Source organism: Pteropus medius, unplaced genomic scaffold, assembly GCF_902729225.1.
Source record: "Pteropus medius unplaced genomic scaffold, Ma_sr-lr_union100, whole genome shotgun sequence".
Taxonomy (NCBI): Eukaryota; Metazoa; Chordata; class Mammalia; order Chiroptera; family Pteropodidae; genus Pteropus; species Pteropus medius.
Window position 1 is genome coordinate 1,385,848 of NW_024356335.1, and position 13,917 is coordinate 1,399,764.

The following is a 13,917-nucleotide window of genomic DNA, read 5'->3' on the forward strand; positions in this document are numbered from 1 at the left end:
GGGGTGGGGGAGGAACAGAGAACTCCAAAGGAGGAGTGTTTATTCTTTCAGCAGTCTGAACTTTGTCCCACTCCCCCTTTAAGAAAGCAAGGCGAAAGGAGAATAAATCAGTACGGGGCACCAGGATTCAGAGCATGACATTTTGTTCAGCTGTTTTTTTAGAGGGCCAATAGGAAGTCAAATTTGTAAAGGAGAGGCAGGGAGTCTAGGAAGGTGGGCCTTGCCTTGGTCCATCTGCGTAAGGAAACTAGGTAGCTGTGAGCCCCAAGGGAGCTGGCAGGCAAGTCCCAAGGATTACGTTACGGCCAGGACTCTGCCTGGATGAAAGTTGCCGGTGGCAGAAATTGACAGCGGGGGTTCAGATGGTGGGAGGGAGGCCGCACAGAGAGGTGTGAGATCAGAAATCCTCCCCACTGAGGACTCGTCTGGAGGGAGGACACCTAATTTAGATTTGGTCACTGTGCCCCGCTCTCTCACCCTCCATGCTCTCCAAAGAAAAGAGATGGCTTCGATCCCCGTCTCCCGCCCTACTCCACTGTCTCGCCCGCGTCGCTCAGTGAACCTCCTAATACCGCTTTGCCTTTTTATGCTGTGTGCTTTTACCTGGCAATTCTGTGGCTAGAAAAAGGCAGTTTGCTCTCTGACAGACAAATGTATGAGTCTGCTGAGAACACGTGGAAAAAGCAGGGATGGCCACACCCCTCCCTTTCCACTGAGGTAGTCGTCGTCAACATTATGGAACTAGTCATTTCGGCCCCATCCCACCCTCCCTCAAAATACAAAAGAACTATCTCTAAACAATGACAACACTGTAACATTAAACATCTTCACATTCTGTAAACTGCAAGGAAATGCATCGGCTGCATTCACACAAAAGCATGTGCATCATGTTGAAGGCCATACATTCAACTCTGTCGTGAAATAAATATATAGAAAAATGAGCTTAAAAAAACAGACAAACAAACAAAAACTCTTCCTGCTATGGAGGCAACTGGAAACACTGCTCCACAGCCTCCACGCTGGTCTCTCTGGCTCTTTCTGCTGGAGCCTGTCCTGCCCACCCAAGGCTTTGTGGCTGGCCTGAGGAGGGGCGCTGGGGACAGGTCATTCCTTGCCCGCACTCGTCTTGCAGGAATGCAGCACCACCTTAAAGAGGAGGGGCAGCTGCTCCAAGGGAACGTTCACCATTTTTCCTGGGGACAAGGTGGGAAAAGAAGAGTTAGCGGTGACTGCTGATGGAAGAGCCTATCTGTCTCCTCTTGGGTTGGTGAAGGGAGAATGTCACCTTTTTGAGTAGCTGGGGCAAGAAAAGTGCCAGGAGCATCACACAGGTCAGATGGGCTAATGTCCTGACACCCGGGCCCGTTCTGGTGCCCTAGGGATTCTAGTGATGGTGCAAGCTATCATCACGGCCACCGTCCAGGGGATACTTGCATTACCTCATTTAACTCTCACAATATTTCTGTGTGGCAGATATTACTTTTTATCCCTATTTTACAGATGAGGAACCTGAAACTGAGAGGTATTCCTAGATGCTCTGTTAGAGCTAAAATACCATGAGAAACTTACATCCTGTTCTTTTCTTTCCTGATAGAGTCTCTAGCATTCTATAAAACATTGCTCTTCATAGTAGTATGATGGGTTAATAAGAGTACTGAGGGGAAAAGGAGATGGAGGTGTCACAGGGGCGAATACATTGAGAAATTCAGGGTTAAAAAAGGTATACAGGTTTCTCTGTTGGAGGACTTCTCAGAGTACTCAATGCTCTCTGTAAACAGCTCTGGCTGTGGTTCTCTCCTCCCTGACAGTACCTCAGACTGACCTGGGGAGTTAAAAAAATACCGATGCCCAGGCCACACTCCATACCAATTAAAGCAGACTCTAGAGGTACAACGCAAGCACAGGTAGTTTTAAAAAGCTTCCCAGGAGTTTCAAAGTGCTTCCTGGGTCAAGAATCCAGCTCTATGGGGGGAATTGGGCATAGTTACTGACTTCTCTTTATTTCAGAGAGCACCTGATTAACATCTAGTTTGGTACAACATAGTTTTGAAAATGCTGAGACATAAATATCGAAATATTCCTAAAATTCCAAAAGTTTAGGTCTGGTTCACATCTGCTAGTTTACTTTAGGCCCAAAAAGTAGAACAAAAATTGTTCTGTCAAATAGAAAAATTTTTTCCTTCAAAACTGTGTTGAATTTGACAGGAACAATCTCAATCTAGAAGTCACGTTTCTGAGCTGCCCCTCAGTATGTGCTGGGTAACTAATAACATGAATCTTTACCAAATGAAGTAACGTAATAACAACCGACACCAAGATTTTATATTTCAATGGACCTATTAAATGTCAAGAAGCTCAGATGGGGATCAAGACCACAAAACAAAAATTCCTTTACAAACATAAGATTTTTGATAATTATTTTAAAGAGATTGCTTTAAATGAATGATCCCCTAAAACCTTTAGGCAATTCTAGGAAATGAAGTTAATTTTTAAAATTGAGATATAATTTTTCATTCACATACCATAAAATCCACCCTTTTATAGTAAACGATTCAGGAAATGTAGTTAATTTGAGAAACTCTGAGCCTGTTTCTCCAACCACAGAATGGCTATAATATCACCAACCTTCCAGATTGTTCCGAGATTAAATGATACATAAGACTTAAAACGTATTAAATCCTAAGGAAATGTCAGATTCTCTTCCCTATAAACACAACACAAACTTCTCGTTATAATACAACTTTGCTGAGGGCAAGGGTAGGAGTGCTTTTATGCAGCTAGTGATGGGCCTGGAACAAGCATCCTGAAAACACTGCTTGCTGCCTTCTCTTCACCAGATCTTCTCTTCACAAATCTAAGAGAAACAAGAAAGGGCTGGAAGCCCAGCAGCCAGAATGTTACCTGCAATATATCGAATCTCGGGTAAGCACATCATGAGGTCAGGAAAGCGGTTGGGCTGATGTGTATATTTATATTCGGTGAAATCCTGGCAAATGTACCAATATCGCTTGTTCAGCTGTTCCAGCTGTGAGGCACTGGCCAGACCCCTGATATCTGTGAAGAAAATCACATAGGAAGTGGGAGAGGCTTTCTAATATGGAAGAAACACCACCTCCTTGAATAGGGGCATCTTAAAAGTCATTAAATGTCACAACGGGACCTTTTTTCTTTCTGACATGGAGGAAACAAAGTTCTGGATAAGGGAAAACAGATAAAGAAGGAAAAAATTATACAGGACAATCACTAGACTGAGCCCCTTGAGGGCTAGGCTGCATCTTTCTGAACTTCATACCCAGCTCCCAGCACAGGGCTTGGCCTAAAGCAGGCACCAGTAGATGATGAACAACTGACTGAATAATCTACTTTTCCTAATTTATCCTTCACAATCTTTAAATGTGCCCTTTGCCAGAGTCCATCAGAAACCTTGCTGATACCTACACATTCATGCTTGTACATGTACTCACACACGGTCTCCTGTGTTTCTGCTTGTACCCCTCTGTCTGGGATGTCACTCAGTTTCTTCTATAGAGGTTTCTCTCGCATTTCTTTACAACCCCCCCAACCTGCCCTTTTTATATACAGAATATAGGTATTCTATATATAAACCTTACGCAGTCTTTGAGGCCCAGCTTGGATTACTCCTCCAAGTAGTTGCTACTGATCTCCCCCCATCTGAAGCTCAAGTAATGTGTCATGTGCCATCATAGTATATTTCTTGAGGCCAGGGACCTGGGGTCTAATTTTTTTTCAATGTCTTTAATGCTCACCACAGGGCCTGGCCTAGAGGCGGCACACAGAACGCCAGATAAATGCATGAATGGTGCAGAAGCAGGAGGAAGAGGTTTGGCCAGTGTGAGCAAAGAGGAGGGGACCCAGAGTCTCCGGACTGAGTATGGAACAGAGCACTTATAATGACGCAGGCGGCGAAACGGCCCAATTCCACTCTGAGAGTAAAGCACTCACATGCTACTTTCGAAAAAACAACACAACTTCTCCTTCACACTCTGGTTACCAGCAGCTACCAAGGGCCACTTTGCTGGTAACTCTCCACATAGCCCACATCCAGCACATCTAACTAAAAGCCATGCTTGACATGCGTGTGAGTTTTTGTGCACCCCCACTCTGCCTTGAAGGGACTGTCAGAACCACTGCCAGCCTGTCGCAGAGGCCTTATCTCTGATAGTTTCATCAGTCACTCTGCTCTTCTTCAGTCACCGGTAAACTTGGTACATATTTTAAATGACGCATGTACTGTCCTTGGTGTCTGCGTTTAAATGCATTGAAACTGACTAAACAAAGCGAATCCTCTTCCTTCCGCTATGAGTTATAGAGACTGTGGCATTTAGGTTTGAAGAAAAACTTAAGAGCATGCCCTGCACTATAGAAGGGCAGGATGATGATGAGGGGAGCACAGGCCTTCCAAGATTAGTACCCACATGGTGCGTCAGACTCTGTGTGACAGTCCTGAGGGTAAAGGGAGCATGAAACATGAGGGCGAATGTTCACTGGCCAAACAAACAAACAAACAAAAAAACAAACAAAAACCCCTTCTTCCCACCCTCCAAGCCACTCACCTTGATTTAAGAAGTTAATTGCTTTCATGCAAGCATACTCCTCATTGCTAACCTTTAGCTGATGGAACTTGTGATACAGATAGATAAGCCGCTCGATCACCTCCATCCCTTCATCACTAAATCTGGGGAACAGACACAGGGGTTAGCAGTGGGCTCTGACACCAGTGGAGGTCAGAGGAGGGAAGACAGAGGTCTCCTACAGCTCCTTAAGACATCTAACGTAGGAAAGAGAATGGGGGAAATGGAATCCAGAACTGTTTATGAAGCACAGCTCATACAAGCTGTTGGTCCCAAGGTCAGGTGGGGTCAATCAAATCTAAGGTCAAATTCAGCTCCATCACATGAAATCTACCAGACCTTGGGAAAGTCATTTGACCCCTCTAAGCTTTGAGGTCCTCCTCTATACAATAATGCTTGCCTGCTTGGGGTAACAAGTGCCAAAGGAGGTTTGGGATGTAAATGTGAGGAAATATGACATTATTAATATACTCCTACTGTTGAGATGTGGCCTGCAGTGTCAGTGGTGGCTGCCATGGTGACTCTATGCCACAGTGCAGAAAAGGCTGTGGATCGTATTTGTTTAGGCTCACGTTTCCAGCAGGGCTGAGGTTAGGCGCAGTGAAAATTTTTACTGATATCCCTGACTTTGTCTAGGAAGGGAGGGAAACAATAACTGAGCCTCCGTGCCATGCCAGTCTCTGTGCTGCGCACTTGATGTGCATTATCTCATTTAATTTTCTCAGTCCTATGGGCTAGGTGAGATTATCAACACCACGGCACAGATGAGAAAATGAAGTTCAAAGAAGAGAAGGGACCGGTCCACAAGCTTGCAGCTAGTTAGTGGCAGAGCTAGAACCTGGAATCTGGTCTACCTCCCCAAGGCCTTGGCTTTCCCAATATCTAAGGTGGCACCCCCTAGCAGAGAAGACTCAATGCTCCTTTCTTGGGATTAGCAGTAAGCTCCTTGAGGAAAGACCAAGTTTTAGGCAAAGGAGCCCCAGGCTGGGGGACTAATACTCTGGGTCATAGTGGGGAATGTCTCATGTCAGAGATGAGATACCATCAAATCAAGGACACAAAGGTTTAATGAGGAAGCAGGCAATTATGAAAGCTGAGGTCAGGCCCAGCCTCTGCTCTTCCGGGAGTGGGCTGGACTGTGGGCCAAGGTGAGCTCCAGACAGGCCTTAGATACAGCTCAGTCACACAGAGATGCTCGGCCCAGAACTGCTTCCTGGTGATTAGGTTCAGATCTGGGAGCTGCAGCTCAGTGCCGGGCAAGAAGGCCCTAACTGGGTAGGACCCAGAATACCTGCAGATGCACTACTGCTTTCTGTTTTGACTGTGAGGCTTTGCAAGGGCTTGGCTTCCTGGACAAGCCGGATATTTCCCTTCACCTGGGAAAGCCGGGCTCTGGCTGGGGTCAGAGGCACCTGCACCTCGCAAGCACCAGGGGGAGCTGCAGAGCAGCTCCTGGCAATCGGAGCTCTGACCATCTGCCTCAAGGCTGGCTCCCAGTCAGACAGAGCTGGGGCTTCTTTCAGCCTGCTGATCTGAGCTACCATGGCTGACTCTGTTTCTCTCTGCTCCTGGCCCACTGGCTTTTACAACTTTATTGATATTTTCCCAGACTGGCTGACAGACAAATTTATACTGAATAACCACTATAAATAACTTTACCTACCATTCTACCACTTATTGAGTGTTCACACCTTGCCAGGCACTTAGTTAAATATTCTATATACATTATTTCACTGGATACTCCCAATAAATGACCCAAATGGATGTTATAATCTTCTTCGCTCACATGCAGAAACAAAGCTCAGAGGTTATTTACTGTGCCCTTACTACATTCTTAGTTTACTCTCCTGACAACTTTCGAGATTAGTAATGTCACCTTGTTAGGGGTGAGGAAGCAGAAGATGCCTTCCCCAAGGTTTATAGTCCGTTTTCTACTTCTAAGCCTGTCACTCTCTCAGCACTACACCATCTCCCCTTGTCTGTAACTGGTAACTGGGGAAGGCTACCACATGCTGCCACAGGACTCCAGGAGCTCTCTGTTCCACGGCAACAGCCCAGGGCCCAACCCAGAGCGAGTGCTGAGTTTCTCAGCGCACAGATCTGCCCTGTGGAGCTCCTGTTAGGAGACTCGTGCCCTGGGGTGCAGGTCACTCCTCATCACAGTACTTGGTTGGCTATTTCTGTCCTCGAGAGGAAAGGGTCTTCAGCGCAAATTCCCTCTAGTGTCTGCTTGGAGGGGTGAGGCAGAGACGGAGTCATCCAGGTAGGGCACAGCAAAGGGGGATGCAGTGTCAGCATCTGTCTGGTGGCGGTGTAGCAAGCGAAGATAACACTCTCTCCCTTAATCAGCAACCTCTCGCCCCAAGTGCTCACTCTGGCACTGCAGAGTCTGCAGGTGTGTGGCTGTCAGCCAGACCCCTGGCCAGGAGTGCCAAACCTACTCCTGGCCGAGTCTTGACCTGAGGGGCACAGAGGAGCTCCCGAGTGCCTGGCCTGAGCATATGCCCCAGATCTGCCCTTTCTCTTGGGGAGAGCACATATCTCTTTTCCAAATTTCTTAGGACAGGCTACCATCACGGACCCCTGGCAGTGGCGGGGGGTGGGGGGGCTGGCAGCTAGCCCAGCAGCCCCCACTCAGTCTCCACAGTCTGACTGCAAAGCTTTCTTCCACAGCCCGCATCCCACCCCTTGATAAACAAACTGTTCTCTGTCCCATGGGCCTGCTTCCTCCAGCAGCCGTGCCTCCTCCACATCAGCCCACTCCACAGTTCTAACGCCCCTGTATTCCCGTCTACAAGTTATCAGCATTCAAAGCCAGAAAGTTGGACAAACACACCCATTCTTCTTCTAGGTTCTCATTACGCAAGCATGCTAGGACAAGGAAAACATTCCTGCCAGGATTCCCCAAACCACTGGACCATTCAGTCAGCAATTGAAGCTGACACTATATAAGTTATGTCCCATTAAGGGGGCTGAGAGGCCCAGTTGTCTCTTTTTCATTCATCTAAATGCACCTACCCCCAGGAGCAGTCATCAGCCACAACGGTAGAGGAACTGCCATCTTGGTACCCACATCAGACTCCAAGATGAAAAGTACCAGGGCACATTCCAGAAAGTCGAACTTTCCAGAAGGCTAGAGACTTTAGCACAGGGTAATGGCGAAGAGCCTGGCTTTGGAGCACAAAAGATCTAGGTCATAAACTTAACTCCATCTCTTTCTAGCTTTGTAGCCTTGAGTTTTCGCCTCTTTGAACCTCATGTTCCTCATCTGTAGAGCAGGGATAGTGTGAGTATAGCCTCGTAGGGTGGTGGTGAGGCCTAAACAAATAATGTTTGCAAAGCACTTAAGATGGAATTTAGCACAATAAACAGTCTATAATCCTTAGCTATTATCATTATTAATAGCATCGATACCATCACTCCCACTACCACAGAAAAAAGAAAAGACTGTGTGTGTTTCCTGAACCTTACAGCCGGGTCTGAGCGGGAAGCTGGGAGGAAATTTCCAGAGATCTGGCAGAAATGGAGCTAATGCTCACGAGGCAGAAGTGCCCATTAAAGCCCATCCAGTGCAAGGCATCTTCTCCTGCGAGTGAAGGAGTCTTGATTAGGGCCAGGAGCAGTCGCTGGCTGGTGCTACAATCTGCTTTAAATCAAATTCACCCAGCTCACTGTCTGATAACAGCCTGATTAAGGAAAATGGGCACCATAAATTTGATTCGATATTTGAGAAGAGAAAAGGAGGGGGTCATGTATCATCCGGGAAAAGCCTTTTCATGACAGCAGGAACTCACTTGCACTCAAGAGCTGTGAAAAAGTAAAGGCATCTGGGGGAGTGGGAGTAACGCGGGGGCAGGCAAGGTAGGGAAGAGCTACGGCCAATTACAGACTCCACGCCCTGGGTTTCCAGCAGAGTGGAGACTGCTTTACAGCGATGAACCTGGTTCTGGAGGTTTTCATAGTTCCATTTCCTCTGACCTCTTGGGCAGTTCTACATGCATCTCAGACTCAACAGACCCCAAATCAAACTCGGAGTGAGTGGCTCATCTCTCAGCTTGTTCTTCCCAGCTCCATTATTTTGGCTAAGACAACTGGTCTGGTGGCCAGTCTCTTTCCACTCACTGAAGTCTCACTGACTTTGCCACATCTTAAGTCTGTGCTACTCTCTCTACTCAGCGACACAGTCACTGCCGCTTTGTCCAGGCCTTGTTTCCTTTTAGCTGAGCTATCGAACGGCCACCTATTCAGATGCTGTCCTCTAGCCCTGTCCGTGTCAATCCATCCCGAGCTATACAGCCACAGAGATTTTTCGAAAATGCAACCTGACCGTGGCATTGCTCCACTTAAAAATGTCCCATGACAATACTATTTAGACAAAATCCAAATCCTTTAGATTGGCATTCGCGCGCCTTCATGCCCTGTCCTTTCCGCAGCCTTCTCTCCAGCCACTTCTTCCCTGATCTCTGTCTCTCAGGTACACTCTCTCTGTTCCCTAATCCACGGCGCTGCCTTTGGTTCTCCGCAAAAAGCGACCATCTCGGATCTCTAACTTCCAGGACTTTGTGTAATTCTCCCGTGTTCAGCCTGTTCTCTATAATCTACCTAGAAAACTCCCACTTCAAGGTACAGCTCAAATGTCTTCCTCTGGCAAGCATTCCTTGATTACGCAAGTAGAATAACTCACTCCCTAGTCTATGCTTGCAGTCCCTCATATGCCCCTCGATCTCCACCAATATCACCCTAGACCATAGGTTGTATTTCCTTCTATTTGCCTCCCAATCCCCTAAACCAAAAATAGGGGCTCTCATCTCAGTCAGAAACCACATCTGCATCGTCTGTACTCCCAGCACCCCTTCCCCACAGCATACAAGCAGATGCTCGGTAAATGGGCCTGGACTCAGAACTAACATGCTGAAGTCTAACCTGCATTTTTCCATTGAAGGCTTCCGCAGTACAGTAAGAGTCCTAACAAAAAAAATCTGCTTTTTTATCCTCAAACCCATTTGAGAGCTCAGCTGCAACTGATGTGTTTGAGTCAGCATTTTGACGAACTTTCTGCGACGATGGAAACGTTCTGGATCTGCACTGTCCAGTAGAGCAGCCGCTAGCCACAGGTAGCTACTGAGCACTTGAAAGGTGGTTTGTGTAAGCAAGGAACTGAATTTTTAATTTCATTTAATTTTAATTAATTAAAATTTTAAAAGTCCCCTGAGGCTAGTGGCTACTACAATGAACAATGCAGCTCTAGATTCTCCTCAGATGGGAGCCTTCCTAGGAAATAAAAATTCCCTTGCTAATTCAGCTGTTACTGGCCCCTGCCTTGTTCTTGGGGTGCATGGGATTAGACACACCGGGGTGGGGTGCCTTATGAAGCTCAAAACCAGAGAGGCCCCACATGACCAGTGGTCGCTTCCACCTGCAAAAGGCCTGGGAAAACCCATCACTCTACAGAGAGTGGAGCCCACCGGCTGAGGCCGACTCTGGAGGCAGTCCCAGGCTGCACTGGTAGATTCCTGCTGGGCCAGCCCTGCAAACCCTAGCGATATTAGAGCAGGCTGACTGCTATCCAAACACTCAGCCCAGAGTTACAGAGTCGGAGATAGGAATTTGATGGAAACAATGAATTAGAGGCTCAAGACAAGGGGTTAGGTCATTTGCAAAATCCGATAGCTCTGTTTACAGGACGAAGTGTCAGCTGGGTTCAAAACTCTGTCATATAGATCACTCTGAAGCCAGTAAACATCACTAAAAAGGAAAAATTAGAAAACCAGAAGAGAAAGTCAACACCCAGACTCCTCCCTCCCTCAGCTGTGCATAGGGCCCTCGAGGGTTTGGGGTTTTGCTTTTAGCCAAAGTCTCGGCCTGTCTTGATGCCATGTGATTGGGTGCCAGAGGGAGGTGTACCCCAGTCCTGTTTATAGAAGTGTGGGAGCTGGTACCTCACCCTCTCCAGCTTTCATCAGTGGGGGCACTTTTTCTTCCCTCTTTCTTGGTGCTCTAGAATCTCATGCTTTCCGTTATTTTAAACTGTCCAATAAAGATGAATTACTGAAATGTCTATTTAAATATGATTTAAGAGTCTATGGCCATGCTACTCTGAACAAGCCTGATCCCATCTGATCTCGGAAGCTAAGCAGGGTCGGGCCTGGTTAGTACTTGGATGGGAGACCACCTAGGAAGACCGGGTGCTGTAGGCGTAAAAAATTTTTAAAAATAAATAAATAAGGGATTGTAAGCTGACAAGGTCCTTGTAATTTGTGAAGTCAACCAAGGGCTGCCTCGCCTAAAAATATATATATGTGATTTAAGCTATATTTTTCACATGGATAAATTAATAAGCCGGAAAAGTTGTATCAACATCACTTTGTCCTGATTTGGGGGTGTCACCACGTGCTCCAGGTCTCCAAAGTGAGTGAATAAAAGATCTGTTCTACGGAGGGAAGTTAGAAGGATCCCGGCCAGCTGGGATGAGACTTTATGCTAGAAAACATCAAGGAGAACAACAGTCTCTCAGCCCCATGCTCTTAGCATCTCAGATGCACTGAAAGAGCCTAAGCTCTGCAGTTGGGCAGGTCTCTCTGACCTTTAGTTTTCTCATTTATAAAATAAACATAACCACGCCTATAATGCTGGAGTCTTGAGAAATAAGACAATCATATAAAATACTAAGCCCGTGCCTGGCACACAGTAGGTACCACAGTGACTTCTAGGTCTTGTTCTCAGATTGTAAACTATAGCTCAGAGGCCCTCACTTTATAAGTGAAGTTTAGATTTTTGTTTTTGCCAGATATCTTATCTTACCTCAGTAATCCACACGTGATAAAGGTAACAGCTTAGCACTCTGCTACGCTTTGTTGCACAATATCATTTATTTCTCACAACTACCTTTCTGGGGAGGTTATCATCCCATTTATTGTTTGTATTGATATTATACCATTTTATAAATTCAGAACCTGAGGATCACAGACTTGAGCAAGGTTACAAAACTAGTCAATGGCAGTGTGAAGATTCAGATCTAACCCTGTATGGCTTTAATGCCCAACCTCTGGAGTGCCAGGCAACTCTGCCGCTTTGCAGGAATGACAATGAATGGGGCGGGGGTGGGTGGGGACTGACAACTGGTTGCTGGGGAACTCCTTCCCAGCCAGGAGCCCTCACCTGTGCAGTTCTTCATCAGAGGGTGAGTACTTGGCGGTGACGTCAGCCAGCTCCCCGAAGATCTGCTTGCTGTAAACGGTGAGGGAGGACAGCAGGATTAATTCCTGCCACGTGGAGCTCAGGAGGCACGTGTAATCCTTGATTGAGAGCTCGCAGAAGAAAGGCAGTTTCTTGATCCAGGCAATCTGCCTAAAGAGCAGCTCATCGGCCAGGCGGCAGAGCAGCGCAAACAACTCTGCCTGGGTCACAGTGTATCTAGGGGCAGGGACAGGAGCAAGTCACTTCCAGTGGCAGAGGGTGAGGATCGGGGGCACAGGGAGAGGGTATGCCGAAGGGCACAAAGAGTCTGGCAGTGGGCTCCTTGCCCTTGACCATGGATCCCAGCTCCGTTCAATTCAGTCTAATGATAAAAGGGCAGGGCTGGGGCCAGCAGCAAGTTCAGGCCTGAAGAGACGGTTTGGTGAGAAAAGGTTGCTGGGAAGAAAGGAGGCTTAGAAATTTGTACAATTAGCAGGGAACATGACTTTGAATGTCGGTGTCCACTAACGTTTCATGTGTCAAGAGAAAATTCCCAGTCACTCCTGAGCTAGTTTTGGCAATCAGGGCCCCATTAGGGGGATCTGGTACCCACCAAATACAGGAACTGGTGGAAAAACGAGCCTGGGGCTAGATGGCTGAAAGACAGCAGAACAAATTCAGCAGCTTTCCTGCTCTCACCGCACCCCCTGGTGGTGAGAGCTCAGGGACTAGAGCCGCTCCGCCCTGCCAAGCTCCTGCTGGAGGAGGGAAGGAGCAGGGTGTTTCTCATCTCTGGCCTGGATGACAAAGGGTCCAGATTTTCTTCCTCGCAAGGACCCTTAGAATGATTCTTCTCCACACTCTCCTAACCAGATTTATAAAGGTTTTGTGTGGCCTTCTTGGAGGTAGATATTTAAATTTCCTCTCTGAAAGTAGAGACTAGCTTAAGAAATCTCAGGATACCTTTTGGAAGGTGTCTAAGTTTAGAAACACTCAAACAGCCTATGCTCCAAGCCAAAGGGGTAACGAGTGCAATGGGAGGGATGGGGGCTACAGCCTGTGCTATCTACTTGGAGAGAGCCGACGGAGGGCTGTAAGGTCATCCCCTTCCGCCCACTCAGGCCTGCACACAGAGCACAGGGCACCAGGCTACCCATGGGTGCGTTGGCTAGAGACGCAGCCAGGCCACAACCTATTTAGTGCCCTGAGTGACTTGTTAAGGAGCCTAGACTTGATGTATAAGTATCCCCAGAACTATAGCTTATCTTTGGCTCAGCAGCGCTGACTCATCCCAGGGGCTGGCTTACCTAGGCCTAAGCAGAAACAAAAGCCCTTTACTCCCAATTCCCTAGGGACTGATAAAGAGCCCCAGCTCTAAGAAAAAATATGCTCCAGAGAAAAATGAAGGACCGCTGACTTCAAAGATAAGCACAGATCTGTCCTCTGATACTGGGTCCTCACTCATCCCCAACTCATTCTGAAGCCCAAGGGTATAGCTGCCAGGGATGAAGGTGGGTGTGGGGTAGAGAACATTGTGAAGCTGCAAGGGCTAAAATAGGGCAGGACTCACTCACCCATCTTCGATCAACATGGGTGTGCCCAATGGCTCCAGGTCCTCAGCTGACACGAGCTGGTGAATCAGACTGTATGACTGGGGATCCAGGCTGCGAGCTTGTGGGGGCAGAAGTGGCGAGTGGGCAGAATAGCTAAAAAGGTGCGGTATGTATTGATAGTGTGGAGGCACAGACATCCCCACGTACTGCTCCCTGAATGCCATGAATCCATTCAGTTCCACAGACCTGCTGGAGAGAAGAGTCTCACGTCAGGCAGAACCATGGCAGGTCTACTGCCTCCTCAGAGGAAATGAGCCAGAGGTGGCTCGAGTGGTCTTCGGCCATGGAGTCTGCCTTCATCAAGCCAGGGACATAATTAATGGTTACACACATCTCTTCCTTTTCAGAAAGAGAGAGAGACTGTGCGAGTTTATGTGTGGCTCACCACTAGACACCCAGGACCTGGCAGAGTAGACACTGAATAAATATTGGCTAAATGCATCCTTCATACAGGTGCCACATTTGGAGAATTCTTAATGGATACTCAGACTAGGATAACAAAGGTGGGTGCTTGTTTTTGGGGGGTGTGTGTGTGT

At 47.4% G+C, this 13,917-nt stretch overlaps 1 protein-coding gene and 1 non-coding gene across 2 annotated transcripts in view; one reads left to right on the forward strand and one right to left on the reverse strand.

Moving 5' to 3' along the window:
* Nucleotides 1-812: 812 nt before the first annotated feature.
* Nucleotides 813-13,917, reverse strand: part of NR6A1 (nuclear receptor subfamily 6 group A member 1) — a 185,196-nt gene continuing 172,091 nt past the window's right edge. Inside the window, exons 5-9 of the mRNA XM_039861459.1 lie at nt 13,343-13,584; nt 11,751-12,005; nt 4,575-4,696; nt 2,902-3,054; nt 813-1,193 (exon numbers count right to left, since the gene is read on the reverse strand). Of these exons, the coding sequence (XP_039717393.1) occupies nt 1,105-1,193; nt 2,902-3,054; nt 4,575-4,696; nt 11,751-12,005; nt 13,343-13,584 (861 nt within the window). The 3' untranslated portion in view covers nt 813-1,104. The remainder of the gene's footprint in view (nt 1,194-2,901; nt 3,055-4,574; nt 4,697-11,750; nt 12,006-13,342; nt 13,585-13,917) is intronic.
* LOC120601794 (5S ribosomal RNA) lies at nt 10,671-10,789 on the forward strand. Its single transcript, XR_005652559.1, has one exon. It is a non-coding gene; the product is annotated as a 5S ribosomal RNA (ribosomal RNA).